This window comes from Dermacentor albipictus, chromosome 9 (assembly GCF_038994185.2).
Source record: "Dermacentor albipictus isolate Rhodes 1998 colony chromosome 9, USDA_Dalb.pri_finalv2, whole genome shotgun sequence".
In the NCBI taxonomy this organism is placed as follows: Eukaryota; Metazoa; Arthropoda; class Arachnida; order Ixodida; family Ixodidae; genus Dermacentor; species Dermacentor albipictus.
In genome coordinates this window covers 102,901,379-102,926,657 of record NC_091829.1, presented here as the reverse complement: position 1 = coordinate 102,926,657, position 25,279 = coordinate 102,901,379, and the positions used below count along the sequence as shown (strand labels likewise).

At 46.0% G+C, this 25,279-nt stretch overlaps 1 protein-coding gene across 2 annotated transcripts in view; it reads left to right on the top strand.

The window, feature by feature from the left end:
• LOC135896813 (phospholipid-transporting ATPase ABCA3-like) overlaps positions 1-25,279 on the top strand; it is a 335,034-nt gene that overhangs the window by 161,267 nt on the left and 148,488 nt on the right. For both annotated transcript variants that reach the window (XM_070525172.1, XM_070525173.1), the window contains exons 12-15: positions 2,920-3,075; positions 4,482-4,692; positions 16,604-16,856; positions 18,627-18,679. In XM_070525172.1, the coding sequence (XP_070381273.1) occupies positions 2,920-3,075; positions 4,482-4,692; positions 16,604-16,856; positions 18,627-18,679 (673 nt within the window). The remainder of the gene's footprint in view (positions 1-2,919; positions 3,076-4,481; positions 4,693-16,603; positions 16,857-18,626; positions 18,680-25,279) is intronic.

Below are 25,279 nucleotides of genomic sequence, written 5' to 3'. Positions count from 1 at the left end.
CGGGTTAAGGCAATAGGTCAGTAAACCAACACATGCTACCTGAAGGGATAACACCTGCCGGATTGGAAACCGAGGGGCCCCGTTTCCGTGGGAAATTATTAAATGCACCCGTACACGAAAATTCGGCTTCGTCGTGGACGGCGGCTTCACCGAGCAATGTTGTCGAAAATGGCCCATGGCTCTGACAGTACAAACGCATCGAAAATGCCTGAGCTGACGTGTAATTTCTCAAGCAATTTCGCGTAGACAAAGTAAATTGATGGCTTTGAAAAAAAAATGTGGTACACTTTGGATCGTGGTGGAAGTGTATACCATACCTTCAAGGTGCGAGACAAGCATGGTTCCGAGAGGCCATCGCGCCTTCGCGGATTTAGCTGACTAAAAGGCGTGCCTATTGCGTGCTTCATTGGACATGTGGCAGTGAAGCCTATGGGGAATAGGTGGCGCTACGTCATGAGCGCACAAACTAAGTGTATAAAATGACATTTCAACAAAGCAACAGTAATTCGGATTCCCGCGCGTAAGCACCTCATGCGTCTTCGCCGCAAGGACGTTCTACGTCTGCCGAAAATACCACGAGTGGTCGCCCTAGCTAGCAGTCTGAGGCTTGGTGTTCGTAGACAGGCACAAGCACACCAGAAACCGGTTGGGAAAAGGGCGCCACGCTAGCTCAATTGATAAGAGCGTCGCGCACGTAAAGCGAAGACATGGGTTTGTGCTTCTCCTGCCCACGAGTAGCATTTTAATCCACTTTCATTTCCATTTTGTGATCATTTCCCCAATTCAATTAGAAGCGGTCGATAAATTCCCCTATGCTGTCCTAGGTGAGACTGTTTGTTGGCTTCTTATGATATGACTGTACTTGCAGAAAGCAATGGCCCAGCAATGCAAGCTAAATACCATCAATTTAGGTAACCGTAATTATTCACTTTAGAACGCGTGTTCTAATTGTGTAGTTGAAGCTGGCATTGTTCACGTGCCATTTGTTCATCGAAATTACTAGGCTCATTTACATCTTCGAAAAAAATCAATCGCTTGTGTAGTTAACACTCCATTTCCGACAGCGCTGACTGACCTATTATGCGTATAACCATGTTCTACGCTTCCCTACGTGGTGGTTCTGCTGCAAAGACTAGTTAGGTTCATTCCTGTAGCGTAGCTATCTTCCACCAAATGCTTAATCAAGGTGGCCTCAGCGAAAAAGTCTACCTCCCCTTGTTCTCGCAGCCTCACGCGCTGCTCAATAGAGTGGTTTGATTTAGGCTCAATGTGCAAGAAACATCTCTTTAGGCTATAAAAATATTCTTTCGTAACTTAGTTTTTATCCATTTATCCGGACGTGGCTCATTATTTTGTTGGAGACAGGGAAGATCGAATTGCACATTTTTGCCACTACAGCGCGCGTAAATGAGCGCGACATCATATGTTTGAATGCACTGTCGCATGTTAGGTGCCTTTTGATGCAATACAAAGCCTTAATTATTACGGGGTTAAGCCTCTGGTTGACTTAGAGTGCAATTCAATATTTCTTTGAATAAAGCATTGGCTAGACCTCAAAGTCTTGCCAGTTCGAGCTTTTGGTTCATGTGAGTGGGATTTCCTTGCGGATAAAGAGCTAACTACACTTCAATTCTCAAGACCTTGCAGCTTGATCTTTTGGTTCACTTGAGACCAATTGAATCGTTCCTTGCGGTAAAGAAATGGCTAGACCTCAAGCCACAACATTTACCAGCATGAGCTATTGGTTTATTTGAGCGCAATTCAATCTTTGTTTATAGATGAAAAATTGTCTGCGCCTCAAGTCTCAGGACTATACAAGTTCAGCTGTCGGTTCATTAAAGTGAAATTCAGTCGTCTTTAGAGGGGTGAAAAGCTGGCTAGACCCGAGTAGAGTGCTTCAAAATCCAGAAGCTGTCCGCAAATTCTAGCGAGGGCTTGAAAGCAGCCTCCCCCCTCCTCCTCCTCTCTGTGTGTGCTTTATGTTCTTCGTTTTATTGCATTCTCGCTTTTTCGTCATTTCCCTCTCACCAAGTCTCCATTCGTGGCAAGATTTTTACTGTTCAAGGAGTGTTTGTTGCTTATTATGACGATTTTATCATTAATTCTCGTAGTTAATATTATCAGTTCTTGTAGTATTACTAATTATTGTGCCCAATAATGCGATTAGCATTTCTAGGGTACTCTACTCACTGTCCGGGCCACAACTCTCAATCTACACCACGAACCGCATTTGCGCCGACTTGGAAAACTGGGCTAGTCCTTGGTCGAATGAGTAGCGCATGGGGCTGCTGCGCTGCGGGAACAGGGTTCGAAACGAATCATCGTATTGTTATGTATCGATATGGCACTATTCAACGAAGGTCTTTGATGGCGACGTTGGCCACTGAAGATACGGCACCAGGCACGTGGCACCTAGTATGTAACGCTCTTCCATAAACCTTTTTTACTCCTCCTTAGAGCACTGAGTATGTGCAACTAATTCTGTACTGGTATTCAGTGAAGCTCTTTTATAGTAATTTGGGTCACTGCGCATGTGCTAGTGGGTGTATGACACTACACAATGAACCTCTTGGACGATAACTTGGGTAACTTGACATGTGCCACTGGATATATGGGCCGCTCTACAATGGCAAAAATGATCCTCCAAATTTGTCTCACACTCTGCGGAAATAAATGAGCGCCATACGGAAGCTTTACGGCAGCCTCACTGGAAGGCGCCATGTGTGCAGTAAGAAACGCGGGAAAATAGTCCGGATGCTTAGATGTTTCGGCGTTGGCCATCACTTCTGTCGCCACATTGCTTGAACGCTAATCGCATTGACGTCAACGTTCAGCGGCAGTCTGGTTCTGCCGGATTTACACGTTTCAGGAAATGACCATTTAAACAGCTCACCGTATATTCTTTCACTTCTTTTGCAGCTTAAGAAAGGACACCATGACAGGCTCATGAGTTCAATCCAGGAGACACTGCGTGTGGTCGGGCTGGGAGACAAGGTGTACAACATGCCCAGCGAGCTCAGTGGCGGCATGAAGCGAAGGCTGAGCATAGCGATGACTCTTGTTTCCGATCCAGAGGTACGTTCGGCAACAATGTGTCGTTGCGCTGCTAAGCACGGGGCCGCTGGTTGTATTCCCGGCCGCGGTTATGTGGAGCCGAAATGATAAAACGTTCGTGTACTGAGATTTGGCCACAATTTCAAGGACCTCAAGGTGGTCAATAATGCTCGCAATTCCCCCTATACGGAGAGCCTCATATTCATATCGTGGTATTAGTAGGTAATTTTTGGAGCATTAAAGGCCGCTGAGGGACTATACTTTGTCTAATCACATTCACATGAAGCCAGCGAATTGTTGAGCCAAGGAAAACATAGGCAGTACAACAATTAACATGTCCAACCAATCATTTATTTATTCATACTGCAACCATAAGATGGTTATCGCGGCTTATCGCTTATGATATAGTGGACTTGTTAATGTTCTGTCTGCATCTTAAATGTAGAAATTATAAGCCTGAAGGCTTACTGGATTGAGCCCTTTGTCAATTTAGAGTGCAATTCAAGCTTCTCGACTATATTCAAGCAATATAGTGGAGCTATATTGAAAGATCAGGCTTCTGTGGTGACAAATCGTCATCGCAGCTAGAACACTTTTAGAGCGCAGTTCTCAGGCGCTCGTTCCTGGGGCGAGTATCCTCTACGTGCCTGAGCAGTGGAGGAGAAGGGAAGTGGGAAGCGGAGGAGAAGGGTATGGGGAAAGGCATGAGAAGAAAAGCGTAGTGCCGTGCAATAAAGGCTTTGCGGCGGCGATGGCCATGAGATGGCACCAGAGTAGCGCGCGTGGTCTCTTAGCCGATGACGTCACCGACGCCATTGTATGGAAACAAAGCCCTGCATGAGCGGAGGTCATCCTGCGGCAGCCGCTGTGAATCTCGCCCACGCGCTACCACTCGAGCTTTGCCATTTAGCGAGGCCGTCGCGCTACACTTCGCTCCCTTTGCAAAGTGTTGCACGAGACAGACGGTCCGCACCAGTCACTATACTGTGAATAAAATGCATGTATAGAGTTGCTCTCAAATATGCATTAGGGAGTATCGTAATCGTCGGTGAACTTATTTTTTTTTGATGCGAGAAAGTGGCGAAAGCAGGAATGTTTTAGAATATGACGCCATTTATGCGATGCGAGCATGTTTTGATAGGGCGGTGGCGTGGGGTGTTCCTCAGCTTGTATATTTTAGTGTGAGCGACTGAAACTGACGAGTAGCAAGGCAAACTTCGGTGGCTATTTTGTGCACAATAAGGCACGTATTCGCTCTCAGAAAACGATCGCACACTTCTAGACGAATGTTCTATCAATATAACCCTTCTGATATTTTCCGTCAGTGTCTGTTCGGAGCACTTAAGAACTTAAGCAGAGCGATTGAGTTCAGCTATCCAGCCAGGTCTGGTAGGTGTGGGACGACGTGAAACCGGATTTCTTCCCAGGTGCTGATTCTCGACGAGCCAACCGCAGGCCTGGATCCGGAGACGAGGCGGATCGTGTGGGATACATTGCAGAACGTAGGCAAGAAGAAAACCCTTCTAATCTCTTCTCACGACATGGAGGAAGCTGACGCCATCGCAGACCACATAATCATCATGGCTTCTGGTGTGGTTGTTTGCAGTGGATCGACGGCTTTTCTCAAAACAGCATGTGGTAAGCTGATGAACCCACAGTTAATACTGCCAATATTTATTGAATGTTACCGGCTGTTTCATGGCGGCCCATCTATTTATATATAAGGTGCGCGCATGGAAACAGACTGCAGTTAAAGGAAAGTGCGACATACAGAACGGCAGACAAAGAAACGCCCACTGTCGGGAACATGGTTGTACCCTGTTTTTATGGGACACGATCAAGCTGCAAAACTTAACTTTTCTAGGTATCCAGACAAGCGTAACGATAGGCTTGGTATTCTTCCAGTGGCTTGTGGTAAACTGACGACCGCACATAAACGCACAGCCGTGTCCATAACTGCTTCTGCCACATGTCTGGGAGTTCTTTATGTAGTACATTTCCCTAGGTTTGAGGCGGAGTTTCTTCTATTCAAGATATCACGTTTTCCACACGAAGGAGCACCGAGAGCTACGGTATCATTTCTAATAATACCGACCTGTGTGTCGCCCAGAACGTGAAAACGAGACCAACCTTAAACGGACATTTCAGAAATTCCTCTCAGTTAGCCTAAATTATCTCATTTTTTGAAATATACTAAATTGGGGAGAAATATTTGTACACAACGGAAGGCGCAACTAGCCCGTCTTCGATTTTGTAGATGCGTGAATCAGGCGAACTAATGTTATGACAGGTAAATGGCAGAGCGCAGGAACACCTAGTATGCCTACACAATCAGTCCTGGATGCAAAAGAAGTCGCCAGGCGCAGCTGGTTGTGATTCAGACAACGAACGGTCGAGGCGGCAAGGAATTTTATATTCGTGCATGCTTATATACTATGCCGCTATTGGCGCCGTGCGATCAAGCTTTGTGTACTGACAACAACGTTGGACCACCCCAGTAAGCCACAGATATCCTATCAACGGGAGAGTACAATTCATTCGACCACGTCTCCACATGAAACCTAATCGACGTTTTACTAACATTTATATTGCAAGTATAAAGTTTATTTTGGAAATACCATGTAGCCAATATGTTACTGACATTAATTTAACTTTAGAATTGGGGTCTTTATGTTCATTACGTAGTTTCATCGTATAGACATATGCGGTGTGTCATTCTTGGTGCCTTCATTTTAGGTTTTCTCGAAGATTTATTTAGGGTGCTGTATTGGGGTGGAGGAGGGATTACGTAAAGTTTTGTAGGTAGATTTCTTGCAACAGAGTCGTCAAAGATTTCCCGAGATTTATTGCGTTTGAAATTCTATTCTCATTGAAAGTGGTACTTAAATTTTGCAGAAGTAAATGGTAGGGCCATAGGGCCAAATTCGACAGTGAAGGCTCACCGAAAATTTTGAGATCATTGTTACTCCGAAACACAGTAGCCCGTGGCTATCTCGCGTGGCGCGACTGATCACGTGGCGTCTAATTCATGTAACAACATGAGAAAAATAATTTTCTCAGACTCCACATATATGGTCTCCCCCTCGCCACATAGGTTTTTTCAAGAGTTACGTTTTGGGCAAGTTGGTTGTGCATGGCTATTATTAGACTTTTGCGTGCACAAAGACAGGACGTCGAACGAAGAAGGGCACACAACATGCGCAAACTTCAACTGGCTTTTATTGTGATAGCGACACATATAAACGCTTCCACAATCAGGAAAAAAGCAGGATGAGAAGAAAACAAACAAAGCCACGTGCAAAACTGCAAAACCACATGTGCCGCCAACACCAAATGTTGTCACTGTCACACCTCCAGAAACCTCACTTCCTTATGACCTAATGCTACAGACATGGCACTAACACAGCTCTGATCATGCCGAAAGAATTTCTCTGGCCTCAACTATCTCCCTAATTAAGCGATCTATGGGAGAAAAGAATATCGTGCATCTGTTAAAGATAGCATAACAACCATTGCATGACTTGCAGTGTTCTGTCATGCGGCCTTCGATGCCTTGCTTTACATTGCCGCGATGTTCTTGTAGCCTCTCGTTTACGCATCGGCTGGTTTGACCGCTATAACACTTGCCGCACGACAAGGGAACCCGATGTACTACACCTTATTTGCATGCAACGAACTCGTTTTGATGCTTTATCATACATTTTGGTTTCTCATTCTTAATTGGGCAGCTTTTCCTGCAAAATCTTTCAAGCTTTTTGGGGAGCCGGGAACACGACTTTGACGTCAGAGCGAGATCCTATCTTCTTTGGGCGATGTGAAATTTTATGGAAGTATGGAATGACAACCATTCTTTTTTTCTTCCAGTTTCCCGAAGCGAGTATTATGTTTCCACTGGTTCAGAATATAGGCTGAAACGGTCACGTTTGCAACCATGTATACATGTAGTCTTCCTACATCTTGCTGCGATTTAATTTTGCAGCTTTTGTTAATATATTAAGCTGAGTGTGCCGGGTGAAATTTTGGCTAGGATGAGTGCACTGCGCCTCCTTGTCGTGGGCATGTGCACTAGTGTGCGCGCGATGTACCTGACCTTGTGCGGTAGTTTGCCCCACGGCGACTACTGCGAGCATTACATTGAATTCGTCCTTGACAGTAAATCTGATATGGCAACTCCAAGTATAACGCGTTAGTCGGAACTCAAAAATGTACACTAGATATTCTGCGGACTTCTGCATGCATATAGTGAGCATCTATTAGAGGTCACATAATCCAGCGGGTATATCCTTGCAACTTTACGGCAACGAGCTCTGGATGGGACTTAGATAAATTATTATATATATTTGTATTGTTTGAGTAAATCTAGATATTGACGCACGTACTTGTTTCTTTCTCGTCTGAGCGCGTTTCACCGTCTAAATGCTAACCCTACTAACGCATGTGTGCAATGTTTGAAACAACATGTTCTATACACATCCATGGAACACAGATTGCTGGCTGGGACATGGTCTAACTGGTGGGGAAATAATATTTGGTAGCAGATGTAACTCGTTAATAAAGGCCTCACGCCATTGCATATCCGTTAACTCTGTCGTGCATCAGGCGATACTTCGCTTGGCAAGCTAGTAGTCGTAATAGTAGCACAGGACATTTATTGAAAAAAAAAAGAACGAGCATTGAAGCTGCTCGTGCCTGTTCGCTCGCCGGTTAGCAGGCTCCTTAGGTCACAAGCCGTGCAGCAGCAACTGACTACTGTTCCCGTCCTACCAGCCGCAGCTAATCGAGCGGATCTGAGCCGGTCGGCGCTGTTTCCCATTGGTGGAGTTGAAGACCGGGAACCTGGCTGTATATGCACATACCCCAGCTGTGTGAGATAAGGAGGCGTACTCTTTACAGTGAGGAGATATATATGGGACTAGTGCGGGATGGATAGCATGACATAGCTTAGGATGCGAGTAATTAGGTCATGGCTTTGAGTGTTTGCCAGGCAGCAGCATCTCCGCGAGTGACTGTATTGTGCAGGGCTGGTACCGTATAGCGCGTTTAGGAATAGTGATATACGAGGTGAGTGTTGGTAAGCGGTTAAGGCTCTAGGTAAGTCTCAGCCAGAGTAGAGTCTCTTTGTACAGTGCGAGATCGGTGTGCACTAAAGGGCCGCTGAACAGTGCCACATTCGTGTGCGCTATGGTACAGGTGTGTGCCTGGTGATTGCCACGTAGAGAATGGTAGGCCATAATCCAGAGGAGAATGATTGTGGCGGGTGTTGGTTGTAGTGAGTGAAATACGTGGCGAGCTTTGGAAGAAATATCGCTGACGTGCTTGCGTCATGCTGCTCGGAGGTACGAGAAAATGATGACGCAGTCCTATTGCGGCTGAGGCGCTCTAGGTAGCGCAATGCCAGTTTCCCCCGCTTCCGCAATGAAAGTATGTTGTACCATGGCTGCAGTAACTTATTTTTCCTCGCCGTATACCCCAGTCAGAGGCTGCGCAGAGAGTGGAAGAATGGCAACAGCATCCACGTTTAGGGCGCTAAGGTGGCCTTCGTGTTCGAGAGTCAAACCTCGTGTCCTAGCTTGTCTTCAATCAGCATGACAAGTGGAGTGCATGCTTCTGGGGATGGGTGGCATGTGAATTAAAAGGTTGACGCGAGGTACATTCATGAGAAGGAATTGAGGAGTGTGTAGGGTACGTCATAATATCTGAAAGCTGTGTCACTCGGTGGCTAGTTGTTGTAACCTTTACAGCTGACTACCAAGGTAATCATCCTTGCGTTCTGTGGCAGTGTTGGGAACTGTAAGTGCTTCTAGTCGTAACATAACCTTCAGGTTGGCCGTCCAAGCAGTTGCTCGTGGGCTGTTCTTCAGAAATTATCCAGGGCCTCGAATTGTACTCTCTTCACTGGGAGATAAAGAGTGGGCCATTGGAGGCAGCTGATATTGAGTGGCTGTATCAGTCGTAGGATGTCATTGTACTTACGACCATGCTTCCTGTTGGTGATGCGACAGACCACACGAAGAACATTTATGGTGGAGTGTGGTAGGCGTTGCTTAGCAAGGCCAGCTCTACTATCAGTTTCTATTTTCATGCCATGAATACAGAGCTTGCTCACCCGAGGGATACATTTGGTGCTTGTGAGGAATGTAACATCGGTGTGTATCAGGGTTGCTTTCCCTCACATTTTGCACGTTAGTAATAGGAGCTCGTGGAACGCCTTGAAATTTTCTGCGTTCCGTATAGTTCTGTACCTTGTTGGCTGCATGTTGTACGTACTTTAATCCGTATGTAGGGTGTCTTTGATGCCTCGTATGACACTAAGCAAGGAGGGGAGTGCCGCCATGGCAGTGCTGAATTGCACTAATGACAGCACTTCGTCTAGCGATGTGTCCGTGCTGTGTGCGAGGGGAGGTGGTGTCTGCAATTTGTCGATGCCGATAATGGTTGTATATTTGGTGTCGCCTAATCTGGCGATGGTGATAGTGATTGTGTGGCTCCACAATTGATGTTGTTTAAGTTGGATATACAAGATGTAACGGACCAGCAGTTTTGTAAGCGTACGAGCATCATGTTGAATGCCACCGAATCGCGCCTGATACCAGAAGGCATTGACGATCTGCTTGCGGCGCGAGTCGTTGCAGCTGAGCAGTATCTCTTGCCTGTGGACTGATTACGTGATCGGTTTTGTCGTGTGAACCTAGCTATTTGCTCTCTATAATGATATCAAGTGCAACATTGTCAAAAGTTTCCTTAAGAAAAAGGAGGCGAGAATTGTTGTTCTACTATTCATTCTAACATGGTCGAGGACTTCCTACTTTGGTTGGAGTAGAACACCTTGTTTGGAAAGGTTTGGCTGGAAACCAAACATAGTGTCTTTGAAGAGATGTTGGTCCTCTAGCTGATGTTGGTCCTCTAGGCTTTCATGAACAATGTGCTCGAAGAGCTATTCCAAGTAAGCTTTCAGTGATATGGGACGTAGGTTTGTTAGCCGGTTTTAAGCCGGTTAGGGCATAAGCATTATTTTAGCGGGTGTCCACTCAGTCGTAAGCATCCCGTTTGCCAATTTTTGTTGGGAAGGTGAAAATAAAGCTAGCAAATAGTCGCCGTCAAGGTTCAGGGGCAAATTACTGGTGATTAGTCGTCGCTAGGCGTCCTACTGTGAGTAGAGTTTCTGGGGAGCTCCCATAAATTCACGGGAAGTGATGGGCATTTCGAGTGTCTTATTCCCAGAGTTCCTATATTCCGGAGTGTTTTCACAGTTGTGGCTCGACTTCCTTCTTCATTCATTCATAATACTTCACAGACCCACTGAAGGGCATTGAGGAAGGGGGGTAATGGTTTGTACAGAACGGAAAAATCTAGCACGAAGAAAAGAAAGAAAGAAGTCACAATACGAAGGTTCTATGCACTCCCTGTGTACTTCTTAATACCTTTGGCGAAACTGCTAGTCGGTTCTGGTTGAAAAATTAGCTGCATGGTGTGCTGGCTCTTCCGCTTGTTTAGATGGCAGTGAGAAAGTGCAGCACAACATTGACTGAGCCAACAGTACGCTGCGGAGGATTACGCCCCCGACCCCAGTTTTGTCGCGGGTGATAATCGGCGAATTTCGCATTGGTGGCGGTAAGGGCTGCGATGCAGACCTCCGAACGCCTGCTGTATTTCTGTCAGCGTCATCATATGACGATACAGTTTCCGGGTCTCCAATGATGCAGAAAGTGTGTATGAACTGCTGAATTATCGCTGTTCGATAACTTTCGAGTGTTCATAAATTGTGTCTTTGATACATTTGATCTTATCCTCAAATTTGTCGATGGTGATAAGTCAGGTGGCCAGACGGTCATGTCTGAAGGCTGGCGACAGGTTGTAACAGGTTTTATGCGAAGAATATTACCCGAGCTCAACCCAGCTCCTCAGGCGCGGCGGTGTCGCCTTCAATACCACGTGACACCGTGACGCCATGACAGAGGAGAAACGGGGCTCCAACTCGCGCCATCGCTCACGGCGTCGCCTTCAAGGCTGACCACGTGACACCGTGACGTCATGACAGAGGAGAAACGGGGCTCCAACTCGCGCCGTCGCTCGCGGCGTCGCGGTGGTATATAAGCAGCTGCGCTTGCCTCTGCTAGACACTCACGAGGTGAGATGCCTCCTGGAGACAGAGGTGCTCGTTGGAATGAGAAGCGAAGGTTGCGGCGTGCTACAGAGACTGATTTTCTAGGTGGCTTTGGCTGAACTCTTGCAAGATGGGCTCGGTGGGAATCGAACCAGGGTCTCCGGAGTGTGAGACGGAGACGCTACCACTCAGCCACGAGTACAATGCTTCAAAGCGGTACAAAAGCGCCTCTAGTGAATGCGGTGTTGCCTTAGAAACGAGCTGTTTCGAAGGCTCAGGCGTGCGTCGCTTGCTCAGGCGCACATTTCGTTGCCGCGCCGAACGCTGCGTTGCTCGACGCTCACCGCGTCCAATGCGGGGCGCGTAGTCGCTGCGCCGTAGCCCATTGTCTTACACCCCTTGGCGGGTCGACGGGAACGCTGTCGCGTTCCACTCTTGAAGGCGAAGCAGAGTAACGCATGAGTTGTTTCTTCGTCTAGCCGAACCAAATATAGCCAAGCAACAGCAGTTCACCAGGCTAAACAGTGGTTCAACAACTAAAATAAAGGCTAGTATGCTTCGCATCCTGGGCTTAACCTTAGCTAAGCCACAGCCATTTTTTGGTTCAAAATTAATAGCCTGGGAGAGAAAGAAGATGCCTGGAAAACCAGGGAAGCTATGCAAAGCTTGTTCTTGTTAGCTACCCTGCGCGGAGGGAAGGGGTAAGACAGCAACTATAAAAAGAACGGTAACAAGCGATGGTCCTAGTGTTTATGGCGAAGGCCTGTAGACTACAGGAACCTAAACAGCGCTAATAAATGGTGTTTTTTTGTTGGGAGCAGTGGCCTAGAACTTTTTGCTCGGTACGTACAATTTATGCAGAGCTATGCACATCACTTGCTTGTGTGTGTGAGCGTCTGATCAGCAGCATGTGTCGCACGTGGGGCTGTTAGCCATATCAATAAGGAAGGCACAGGTCTGTGTAAATGCAACACCAAGCGAGAACAGTAAACGGTGGTGATCCAGGAGGTAGATGCAGCTGTGTATCTGGAGGCAAAGGTAAGCTACTTGTGGTAGAAACATGCGAGTTACACAGGATCAATGTACGTTAACGGGACATACAGGGCAGCCCAGCCATAGCATCAGCTAACGAAAGCAGGATCAAAACACATCGACCACTTGTATGTGGAGATTTGGTGGCATTATTACTGTGTCATTCCGCTGGTATTGCAGTGCCCCAGGAGCCACTGGACGGTTATGTCATGCCACTGCCATGGTTGCGATGATAATGACAGGTCTGTCACGTTTTGCGAGAAGTTGTTCATTTGCCTCCATGGTGCATTTTCTACTTTAGAAGTTTCTTGCATGTATTGTGGTATGAAGTACTCGGAGATTACTGGCCATCGTCTCATATTGCATTGCAGCAGCCAGTGTGCACAGTTGGTCGGCAAGTGTTAAGTCAGCGTACGTCTCTTGACTCATGCTGTCGCCGATTTTGGTAGAATGTTGCGAATTAGTGAGGATGGCGAGTTGATGATACTTTAACGTTTCATATAGAGGAGAACCTAGAGTGACCTAGGATGAGTAGTCAATTAGTGCTTGCTAGCTGTTTCATCTAGCGAAGGACCTGGTCTAGGCGGCCTAACTTCTTTTGTAGCGGCACATATGCTGAGAACGTAGAGCCTGTACTTACCATTTCCTTCAAGTACATAAGGACATGATCGATTACAGAGTCCGTGAGGGCATTTAGAATGGTTTCCAGTGGTGTACCTGTCAGGTGCCATGCGTGCATCTTGGGCAGCGTGCGTTTGGCAAATTGAATATATAGGTTGCGTGCCTCTTTGCTCAAGGTTGATAACCCTGGTGGGCTTCGTTGAATGTCAATGTTGAAGAGGAGAGCCGCGACAACTGCGGTGTCAAAGATGGGTGTTGTTGTTCAAAGAGCTTAGCCCTTTTGCTTACCCTTTATGCGAATTCCAGCAGGGTCTCTTCGCGTTGGAAGTACACTTTGCGGGTGTTTTGTAATTTGTTTTTAACCAGAAGGCCTTCGTGGTTGAGTGTAGCCATGTCTTGAGAGAGATTAGATGGTTACGAATATTTGTTCCTTCAAATAATTATATGTAAGATAACATAATGATGGATTATGCGGGGTCATGTAGAGACAAAGTACTACAAGCTATTAAATGCTGTAATAACTTCCATCCCTTATTCGATCTGTTATTTTCGAACTCGATCCGTAACGAGGCATCCCAAAATATTTATTTCCAAAATAAATGCGCGTGCTTTTAGCTTCAAGTTTTTTTTCGGTTGCATAGATCACGCACATTTATGACTGACAATGAGGCATCAAGATCGGTTAGTCTAGCCTTCAGGTCTTCAAAGAGGGGGGGGGGGGGGAATTATTTCAAATGAAATATATTGTCATGGACTTACCATTCCGTTCGCGACGTTAAAGTATTCTCTTAATGTGCCGACGCTCCTTATATCGAACTTTGTTTTAAAGCTTATCAGGAGGCCGGGTGTCCGTCCGAACACATGCTTAACAGTGGGGCCATACTGGTGTCCTGCAATAATTTATATGCGTTTACTATCGTGCATTGCTGAGCAGTTTCGCAAGTGCGTTTCGTGCGGAATCAGAGAATATTAGATTCCCGTTGCCGAGGGGCCCTTTCCGAAGCTTTTCATTTACCTGACTATTGCCATTATGAATAACCTCACACCAAGAACAAGAGAAAACGTGAGGCTATGCTTATTAAAACTGCATGACATCACGATGCCTTATGCACCGCAAGGTGTTTTTTGTTGAGACATCACGAACAGGGTGCCTTTTTAGCTGCACCAAATTTTTTTGAAGATTGCGCTATGGCAGATGGCAGAATTCTAACCCTTGATCTAAATTGCTTGATGAGACGACCATTATTTGTACGAGAAATGAAAATGTTGAATGGTTCAAAATGTTAAATAATTAACGTAATTACGCTAATTAACTTTGAAATTATTTACTTTACGCGAAATATTTTAATATACGAATTATAGCCACTTAGTTCGCAAGGCGTATCCACTTCGAACAACCTCTCTGGACGGCACTACAGTTGCGAGATATTCATTTTCAAAGCGTCCGTCGAAATGCATTGGTGTTCCAGTTACTTCTGTGCTTCGAGGCATAAAAGGGCGGTTCCTAAAGATGTAACCGCAACACCGGCAAGTAGGCCTGGCCTACTGCGAGTCCGCAACTTAAAGCTTCTAAACATGTTGCAACCAACATACAGTGAGCCACAACCCCGTAGTACGCAAAATTCAGGCTACATGGGCTGTTTGCATGCACACGACGTGACTGAGACGTGAGCCGTTCTATCTGTTTTCGAGAGTAGCTATATCAAACGAAAATGCACCGCAATCACATCCGGTAAAGGAAAGTCGTTCTCTTTTTCTTAGCTTATACATGCGCAACGGAGCCCTCGGCGCCGAAGCTCAGTTCTGTCGATCATTACCACGTTGTCTGAACCGCTCCTCTTACAGCTCCTGTAGATTCCAGGAGCTCTTTGTGCCCGCTCTTCTTTCCGTCTTTACTTCCCTCTCCCTTCCCCTAGTCCAGGATAGCAAGCTTGAGGCTTTAACACTGGTTAACCTCCCTGCTTTTCTCTCATTCGCATCTCTCTCTCTCTCTCTCTTTGTAAATAGCAGCGCCAGAGTTCCCTTAAGTAATTGTAGTGTGGACCTGTGTGGTTCTCACATGTTGTAAAAGAAAGGTGGAGGGGAGAAGCACTGACGAAGGTGAGTTGGGGAGAGGGTGGTCATGGGTGGCAGAGAGTGCAGCGGCGTGCTGCACGCGCTTAGGGCGTGAGGGTTAGCTGCGTCACTGAGGAAACAAATGTATTTGCGGGTTCCAGAATTGAATCACCTGTATACATTGCGTGCGATTCATGACCTAGGCTTCGAAGAATCTCGGTCGTTCCGCAAACCCTCCCAAGCATTAGGCAGAAAGTTTTTTTTTCCAAATTAGACTTCTTTTCTCAAGCTTTTATGAATGAGCTTTGGCTACAAGTGATATACCTGAATATTTTTTTTTGCTGAGCTTCGGTATTAGGACCGAAGTTTTGGCTATTTGTTTTCGGCCTGCACTGAATCATATGCATCAAGCATCATTTCTTGATTAAAAGCAGAAACACGGGACAAAGAAGATGAAGTTTGCTACGCCACAGTTTTCCCAGATAATCGCCTTCCAATTTCGTCCGTATATTGGCAAGTCCTCCATGGTAGATATGAGCCAGTGACAGAGAACAAACAAACAAAACAAACACTCCCTTTCTTTTGAAAGTACGTTCAGAGTAGATATACCTATGCAAGATCTCCGGCTGCAGTGGCATCACTCACGTAATGCACTGCAAATACATATGCTAGTATATTACCACGTGATTTTGCATTGTAGCTCATACTGAGCACCATAGTACCTGTATGGATCACATATGATAATAGGATAATAGTTACCTGTACGAGTTCCAAACAAAGGCCTAGGTCGCAAAGCGTAAAGCCCACTTCAGTGAATTAGCCTGGCGTAGCCTTCTATTACTCAGATATTCACGCCAACTAGTATTTGATTTTGTTGATTTTGCTTATTCTTGGTGGACGTTGCACCTTTATGTAAGAAATATACATTTTTGGGGTATTTATCGTCATATAGTGACAGAGAACATACAAACAAACAAACGAGCAAACGAACAAACAAATGCAAAACAAGCAAGCACGCAAAAAAACAAAAATTTGCCTTCTTTTGAAACTACGGTCAGAGCAGACATACCTACGCAAGATCTGCGGCTTCAGTGACATCACTCACGCAATGCACTGCAATACAGATGCAATGTTCTACTGCGCTCAGCATGATATACAACATGCGAGTACTTTACTACGTGTTTTTCTGTTGTAGCTCATACTGAGCGCAATAGTACGTCTATGGATCACATGTGATAATAGGATAATTGTTGCCTGTACGTGTACCAAAGGAAGCCCTAGGTGGCTTCGTTTGAATTGAATTAGCCTGGCGTGCCCTTCTAATGCTAAGATATTCCCGCCAACTATTTTTTTTTTCATTTCGTTGGTTTTGCTTATTCTTGGTGCATGTCGCCCCCGTTAGATAATAAATAAACATTTTAGGGTATTTATTGTCCTTAAAATGATAGCCGATCAGATCTTTATTTCTTCGCTGGAGCTAATAAGTGTGGAACCTATTGCGTGTCTCACCTACTTTTTGTCGGCTGGCCAATTTATTCCTTCCGAAATGCACCTATTTACGTAAAAGAGCTTCGTCAAACATCTCCCAGTGACATTAGGAAGTGACGCCATCAACCTCGTGCTCATTAGATGAAGCTCCGCAACTATGCCGGGCCAATTTCACACTTGAAACCATGTTCGTGTGTACGAGCCATATAACGACTACTCATCCCTGACCGTGTTTTTTATTGCACGCAGGCGTCGGATACAAGCTGACGTTCATCAAGGTAGCGAATGCATTCAAGCTCAATGACATCATGAACATCGTCCGCCATGCTGCACCTGCAGCAATCGTCGATGACGACAAGGAGGCAGCGGTGTCCATCGCACTGGGCACTTTGGACAACAAGGGATTCCCTGCAATGTTCAGGGCGCTAGAAAGTTCCCTCCGGCGACTTGGCATTGCAAGCATCGGTGTGACCGTTGCCTCGATGAAGGACGTTTACCTGAAGTAGGTTTCACTGCGTTACAATTAATTACTGCCGCAATGTTTTAGGTATGCATGGATATCACACGACAACTTTATTTCATATTTGGCTCTGCAAGAGGAGTGAAATAAGCTGCTGCAGAGCAGCTTGACAGGGCTCCTTTGAATTGAGCCGCAGTGAGTCTTTACAGAAAACAAAGAGAATTACGAAGTACACGAGCGCAGAACTGCACCTTGTCGTTAGACATGATGAGCCTAGCCAATAGTACGGCGCAAACAAAAAATATTATAGAAAAGAAAGAAAATACAATGGCAGTCAAAACGACAAACACGCACTAATTTATCAATTTTACAATAACATTATTATGTTAAGTAGTTGAGAATATCAATTGAGGAAGGTCACTGGGTACTTGGAGCTTCGGTTTCTTCTGCTAGTTTCAAAAGATTCAATGTTGAGCTTTAGCTAGCGAGTAATAATTCCGCGTCGAGATTCCTATTATCAGTAGGCACTCGTGGTGTTTAAGCAGCTAAAAGTTTGAGCGCCTTGACATTGAGGGCTGGGCGACTGAAAGCCATGTTTTAATGGACAATGATAGTGCTACAGCGAGATCTGCAGACGAGAGGGTTTATTTAGACAATGTACAAGGAGGTTAAAAGCCGGGCAGCATCAACAAATATGGCTGTCGATAGGCCTCCCTTCGTCTTGACCTCTTGTAAGCTCTACATTTTAGCATCTCCTCTGTCCGAAGGACAACTGGCTCATAGCGCTACTCTCAATCAGCGAAAGCACCGACTCGGTGCAGGTGATCGGAGAGTGCATGAAAAAAAAACTCACAGAAAAGCTATTGAGGGTCTCCTCGATATGATAAGGCGTGGGACGGGCAACGAGTACAATGTCCGGACGGGGATGAGCAGGTGGTGATGAAGGCAGCAGTGGAGCGATTTCATAAGTAACAACGGTCACTAGGATGGCGGCTCGCGCGAAATGAACGGTGTGCTGAAAGAGCAGTTTTTCAGATAGCCATGCACGTGGTGCCGGGGCCACAGAAGGATGAGCAATCCAGGAGCAAAACTGGATGGGACTGTGGTGGTTGTTGCACCGAGACTGCGTGTGTAGTTATGGGACTCATAAAATCAATTCCTAGCAAGTTGATGTGAATCGTCGGCACGGACAATAGTCTCTCGAGCACACTCACTCGTCGGGTACCCATAAGAAGGAACCAGGATATTCATGGGTAAAGTAGGGCTGCGAGCGTGTCCGAGGGAAGAGGGCGAAAAACTAGTGGTCCCATGCGGGGAAGTGTTTTTACGCTGTGGAAAAGGAGGCTAAAAGTGGGACAACAACAAGAAATATAGCGGGTGATAGACATAACTTTGTCCTCCTCTTGTCAGTCCTACAATTTAGCTTCTTTTTCTCCATCCACAAGACAACTGGCTCATAACAGCATCAAGTCATCACATGGGTATTATGGTCATGAATATCAAGAAAACGAATATTTTGGCTCGCGCTCTTTAACAGACAGTATAATATAATTCTGTGCGGATTATATGAAAGTTCTTCCACATTTCATTGTCACCTTCTCCAGGCATCATAAGCGCGGGGCGCTTACTTGAGCAGTGTAAAATGTGGCATTTTTCTTTCGTTTAGAGCACGCAAGCGACGCAATTACAGAATTGGAAAACGAGACAACTAACTCCTTCAAAAGGATCAAAAGGTTCCGGTTTATGAATATGCAGATCAACCCCAGTGGTGTTTGCACCGCATGGTTGTTCTGTTTTTTTTTGTTTTTACAGGATAAACTTGGACTGGGCGCCAGGCGGGAAAGAACGAGAACACGAAGTAGAAGGTATGAAATTATATTTCATTTCAAGTATAACTTTCGCCGACAGCACTCAATTTATTCGTCTCAACACAACAGGCTTGTCGACGTGACGTAATTTCCCGTAAAGAAATCACGTGGTAGAGAATAGAGAATCAGATAGCAGAAAAGAGAACCAGACTTATCATTCAAAGTCCTTACTGATAAATACACCCTTGGGACACGTACGTGGCCAGCCAGCTCTACCATGGCAGGTACCACCAGCTTTAGATTTGGACCCAAGCTCTTCAGCAAACGGCTTCCACTGATGAGGTATCCGCCAGATTATAAATAAGCAACTGCGACGTCATATTCTCCGCCGGCGAAATACGATGCTAATTGACTAGGAAGCAGAGCTGTAAATGCAGCAAGAGGGCCACCTCGCATGAAATTGCCGCAGCACGCAGTGGCTTAATTGCATATACTGCTCCGAAAATCATCTTTCAGCACTTTGCACCACATGAAACAAAGACAGCTACACCCGTCTCAGGGGAACTATGATTCACGTGTCAAGCATGAGGTTACGAGAACTGTCAATTCAGTAGTGACAAGTGCCCTGCTAGCACTACTAGATCAGCAACTGTCATCATGCAAACAGCCACTGAGTGGTAGTTCGGAAAGCATCATTCTGCGTTAGTTCAGCTACTGCTTGACACGGGCGGTCAGCGAACGGTCGTTGAATCCGTAAACGTGTAGAATAAAAAACGAACATATCGCGATCATATGCCTGTTATACACACAACGCAGCCTTGTGCGCCAATGCTTCGAAGTTTGTACTTGATAACGATTATGACATTCAACAACACCACCTTACGCTAACGCTCAGCCATTCGAGCCTACTGGCTGTCCTCAGTGAGTCAGCAATATAATCTTTGAGATATGTTCGTCTCATTCACCTTCTCCTGCTTTGTGTTGGCCCAGGTAGTTTTAGAGCAATCGAACAGATGCTGGGATCATCAATGTTGACTTTGTCCTTAGATACGTTGCGAAATAATTCCAGTTGGCTTCTGCGTACTTGTCATGGAATGCAAACCAGCTTTGTAAGCAAAAAAAATGTAACTTTCTGAGTCCATTAGGGTCTGCAGGAAGTACCTAGAAAACAACAAAAAGCCCAAGTGCACACGGATGGCCGTCTCACACCTACCAAATCACCGAGAACGTACATTATTGCTGGGCCTTTTTCGCTACCGTACTGCCTTCCAGCCTTACATTGTGCTTGTCGGGTAGCTTTCCCGGCTTCTTCTCGCAGACGTTGCAAGTTTACCGGCTCATCTTTCAGGCGACTACTGAGGTCGGCTAGTCGACTATCTTCTGGCACATATACGAAGCGTGGTTCAAAAGCTGATCTTGCTATTGTCTGGCCTAATGAAGAATTAGGTATAAAGTGAGCCTTGCGCAAGGGAGCATCCTAATTAGGATGGGTCGAGTATTCCATGGCACTCGATGTCACAGGTAATAAAACTCTGTTAATGCGTGCTACCTGCCCATTTGCAGGTCGAGGTATTGATGCGAATGTGCTCTTTACTGCCCGCGAAACTCGAAACTCTTCGAAAAGTTCAGAAATGAAGCATGAACAGTGGTTAGAGATTATTCTGCAAGGATCTCCTTAAACGCAAATAAATGCCTGCTGGAACATTACCTGTGTGCAGGAGTAAGCACGCAAACGTGAACTATGACTAAGAACACTCCGTCCCTGAAACAGTTCTTGCCAAATGGCCCTAATTGGCTCAAATGAACGATACTAAATCGTCTCTGCTCTGGCACAGTTTGGTTGCGATATCGCTGAACCTTGCCGCCTCGAGTCTTGAGGAATAGGCATTCTTATTACTGCCCTACATGCTGCTTTACATAGGCCGTCATTTTTGTTAGCCAAAACTTATGTCTGATGCGTGCGACGAACTGACCCTAAGCAAAACGTCTCCCAAAGTCATGGTGCCTTACTACGATAAACCTTTTCGTGCTCTCTACTTTCCACTTTCTCAACTTTCTACATTCCCATGCTCCCTAACAGTGCAGGTGGTCCTCTTTTTGCTTCGCCATTCTGATCTTTACAGTAGAGCAGTGAATTTTCAGCTTGAAGTCGGCGTCATGTTGTTTCGTTGCTTATCATTTGGCTAGTGGCTTTCGCAGTATAGCAATCCTTTGGCGCAGTTTGAATAACGGCCGCTTTTTTCTATTGTCCCAGTGCAGACCAGGGAAGAAAGTGAGGTGGGGTGCTCCAATTAGGAATCTTGCAGGCACAAGTGGAAGTCGGCTAGCGCAAGATAGGTGCAATTACGGATCACTGAGAGATGCCTTAGTCCTGCAATGACTATGAAAATAGACTGATGGTGATGATGATGATGATGGATCGACTAGGATACTGTACAAGTCAGTGTGTCTCGCCCGTTCAAAGTTTTCTGGAGAAGTCTCTTTATGCACTTCGACTGTCGCACAACTCTCAGCGTCCACATGAGCCACTTGGGCACCTTATTGTTGCCTAATAGTGTCGACACGCTGTTTACTTGTTCAGACCTCCCCGCAATAATGCTTTCGCAAATTTCCTAGTGCCCAAGGGAGCTGTAACAATGCAACTTTGCACTCTGGTGAACCCCAACCAAAACAGAAACTATCGCATCCTTCCTACGGCCCAGGCAACTGGCTCACGTATAAGCCGACTAAAATTTACGTCTGTTCTGCTTCAGTGGCTCGTCGATTTACGTAGTACACTAGATGCCGCGGATAAGTATCGTTCCTCTATACCAGCATACGAGCTATTCTGTTACTACTCGCATCAGTATTGACTTCAGTCTCATGCTTTGGGTCGAAGAACTCTCAAATGGGCTCTGACAAAAGCTTGCTTTTCAGCTAGTGTAAAGCATGGTGGGAATATTCTCACGACTTCGAGTTTGCTTGATCGTTGAAAAGATGGTTTAGGGGGTTAGTATTATGACAAAGCCCGGCACAAGTCACCTGAAGAAGCTCACCAACCTAAGAACATTTCGTAGCCTATTTACATTAGTTGATACTGGCAGTTATGTGAGTGCTGCTAACTTTCAAATACCCGGTTTGCGTTAATCGTGAGCACAAATTACGATACTCCACCTCAATTTTTTTCATTTTTACATTAGGAGAGACAGTGCCAATCTTGTCTTGGAGATGGAATTCATTTTTTGGTGTTGTCGCGTGGACCCCAAATCTTGGGGCAGAACAAGTAAATTGTCTAAATCAAGTTACCATGTTGCACTCACGTGGTGAAGTACGTTGGCAATCATTTTTCGGCAAGCAGGTAGATCAATATTTAAACGAAATACCATGTGCATTGGTTAAAATATCCATGTAGCGTGTTGAATACTGGCTTCTGCATGCTCGGCTAGCAAGAGGAATGTAAAATTTATCAAGCGCCATGTCCAGCCCGGTGAACAAGTTTATCCGATCTAGGTGATCCAACACATTGTATATTGCTGGCAGTGTAAAGCGATCTCACACAGTTTCCATGTTCAAACGGCTGTAGTCCATCACCATTCTATATCAGTCGTTATTCTTTTCGGCTAAAGATACTGAATTGCTGTACTCAGACTCTGTGTCGGATCAGTTCACAGGCCTTGAGCTCGTTGTTGATTTACCGAAGTATCTACTGTTTTTCCTGTCGACCTCGATTAGAGAGCCAACTCATTAGCGTACTTCCCGGTTTGAATAATTGACCATAGCCGCTAAAGGCATGTATCCGAGTTGCTTGGTGTGCATTTGAAATCACCTTCGGTTTCAGTTCTCCAACTCACACAACTCTTCTGTTTGTAATTTTATCACACACGGCCCGAATCACAGCGCCCACACTCTAGGATAACAAAAGGAAAACTTCCCTAAACACGGCCTCTCAACCGTTGCCATATTTTGCCGCGCTGACACTGCAGAATGTGAATTCAGCATCTCACTGCGATTGAACAATGGCCCGAATGCATAGGCTTCTATTTAAGGCGCAAAACTGATTTTGATTTTCAGCTATGAGAGTGCGGGATCTCCGTTTTATCGCTAGTATATGCAACTGTGAAGTACAATCGAAGCAAATCGATCGAGGCTAGAAAGAAGCATCAGCATCGAAGTAGGGGAGGTGGGCTAATAATGCCACCGCATGCGAGCACTTGCAACCGATGCATTGCGTATACACTGCAATGTGCGTGGTGGGCACAGTGCTCAAGCAGGGAGGCTTGATACCATGGATACCCATGCTCAAAGACGGCAACGCCGCAGCTCGTTCCACTTATCAAAGCACTCTGGCCGGCGAAAGTGTGATCTCCAGCTAATTTGAAGGCGTCAAAGCCAAGACAAAGAGGAGGCAGACTAACTACGGTGTACGACGGTCATGGAACCTGAATCACTTTGAATGTTCTACAAAGAACGTACTGCGAAATATGTTTCTCGAGGAATCTGAAGGAGAGAGGGTTATGGAAGCAGCCTCTATGCGTGAGCCGTAAAGGTCTCAGGTGCAACATGAATTGGACGTCCTACTGCAAGTTATCTGCAATTTTTAAAGCTATCATTAGAAATGCAACCAACGCCATCAGCACGTCGAGCGGGCAACCCTCTCAGGAAATCTACATGGGTCCGGCAGATGTCACTAATCCATTTCGGACATGTGATTTTTAATTGGCCATCCATCAGGCATAGCGTGCCATCTAGGGTATTGCTTTACTTTCTGTAAACAAAACATCGCGACATGAAAATGTCACCTTTATGCCTTTTTTGTTGTAGAGTTTGTCTTTTTAATGCTTGGTGCACCTGACAATAGAAAATTCTAAACCACTCGTCATCTTTATCCACAAAGGCAAACTTCTGCCGGTAAGGTTTCGCTAGATGGCGTGCCGAAAGGAACGTAATTTCTTTTGCGCCTAGTAAAATCTAAAACGTCAAAACTGGAAATTAAGTATAGTGGCTCTAAAAAAACTCGGTAGCCCTTTTTCCTGATTTCTAATGCAGTTTAGAATTTCCTAACTGACGCGCACACGTTCATGGCAAGCGTTCCCAATCCGTAGCTCAGTCATCATTTGCCGGCGCTGCCCGGACGGGGACTGCGCGTCTCATGACAGGGCACCTGAAGATGATATCGTTACGAAACGGCACTGGCGGAGAGCGAGCCATGAAAGCAGGCTGAGCGCTATCTCGACCGCTCTTTCGGTCCGTCGCTGTACCTGTGAAAAGATGGCTGCGACCTACAATCGCTGTAAATTCTGAAACGTGTCATCTTTTCCATCGAGGAGCGGTCCCAAACCAAAGAACGAAATCAGAGACACACACGTCGTTACTCTAAGAACAAAAGACGGAGGAACCATTCCACACGTCAGCAAAATCAGAGTCCTTGGGATGTTCATTGAGAGCAACGGCTCTAACGCCGCTACAGTGGAGAAGATCGTGACAAAGTCGAATAATGCCTTGAATCTCATACGACGCGTAGCCAACAGACAACACGGCCTTAAGGAAGAAAATCTCCTCAAGCTAACACACGCCTTTGCGCTATGCCACTTCACCTACGAGGCGGCCATGCACAGATGGAAGGTAGCGGAGAAGGACAAACTCAATGTACAACTGAGGAAGCTAGTCAAACTAGCGCTGGGAATCCCCAAGAACACCGAGACAGAGCTCCTGCTGCAACTGGGGGTACACAACACACTTGAAGAAATCGCCGAAGCTCAAGAACGGGCTCAATGGACAAGACTTTCTGGAACCAAACCGGGTAGAGAAATCCTAGCCAAACTAGGCCATGACACCACAGTAATCGAGAATCTTTATCAAAGCGTTCCGACGGACACACGCAACTCCTACACGGTTCGCCCACTGCCGCGGAATATGAACCCCACGCACCATCAACCCAGAAGGCTGGCACGCGGATAGTTCATCCTGCGCGAAATACGTGATAAGAAAATCCTAGCCTGTTTCGTTGACGCGGCACAGTACCCAACCAGGAAGGCCTTCGTTGCCACAACGATCAATAAGCAAGGTCAAGTGAGAAACGCTCTCACAGTCAAGACCCACAAGTCCGAGATAGAAGAACAGGTTGCCATCGCACTCGCGCTCACAGACCCGACTACCACCCACGTCTACAGCGATTCACGCTCGGCCGTCAAAGCCTTTCAGAAAGGAACAGGTACAAGACAAGCACTACAAATAATCAATCGATCCGCACCGCCAAGCATCACACCATCTGCTGGTTCCCGGCACACCTCGGAGAGATCGAGGACGCCCCTCACAATCTCAATGAGATGGCTCACAGGAGCGCGCGAGACCTAACCTTCCGCGACGCCACCTATTTTGGTCGTGACCATCCCAGCGAGAATCGGGACCCTCCCTCTACATATAACGAGATCATAAAGCACTTTTATCTAGACCGCAGAAAACACAGCACACCTCACAATAAGCTCATCAGGCCTCAAGCCCTGACGTTCAGAATGCTTCAAACAAACACGTACCCCACGCAGAACAGACTACATCACTACATGCCTGACCTATACAAAACATCATATTGCGAAAATTGCCATAGTACACTAGACGTACATCACTTGCTGTGGCCGTGTGGTCGGACCCACGCAAACAAGGATCAAGACTCCACCAGGC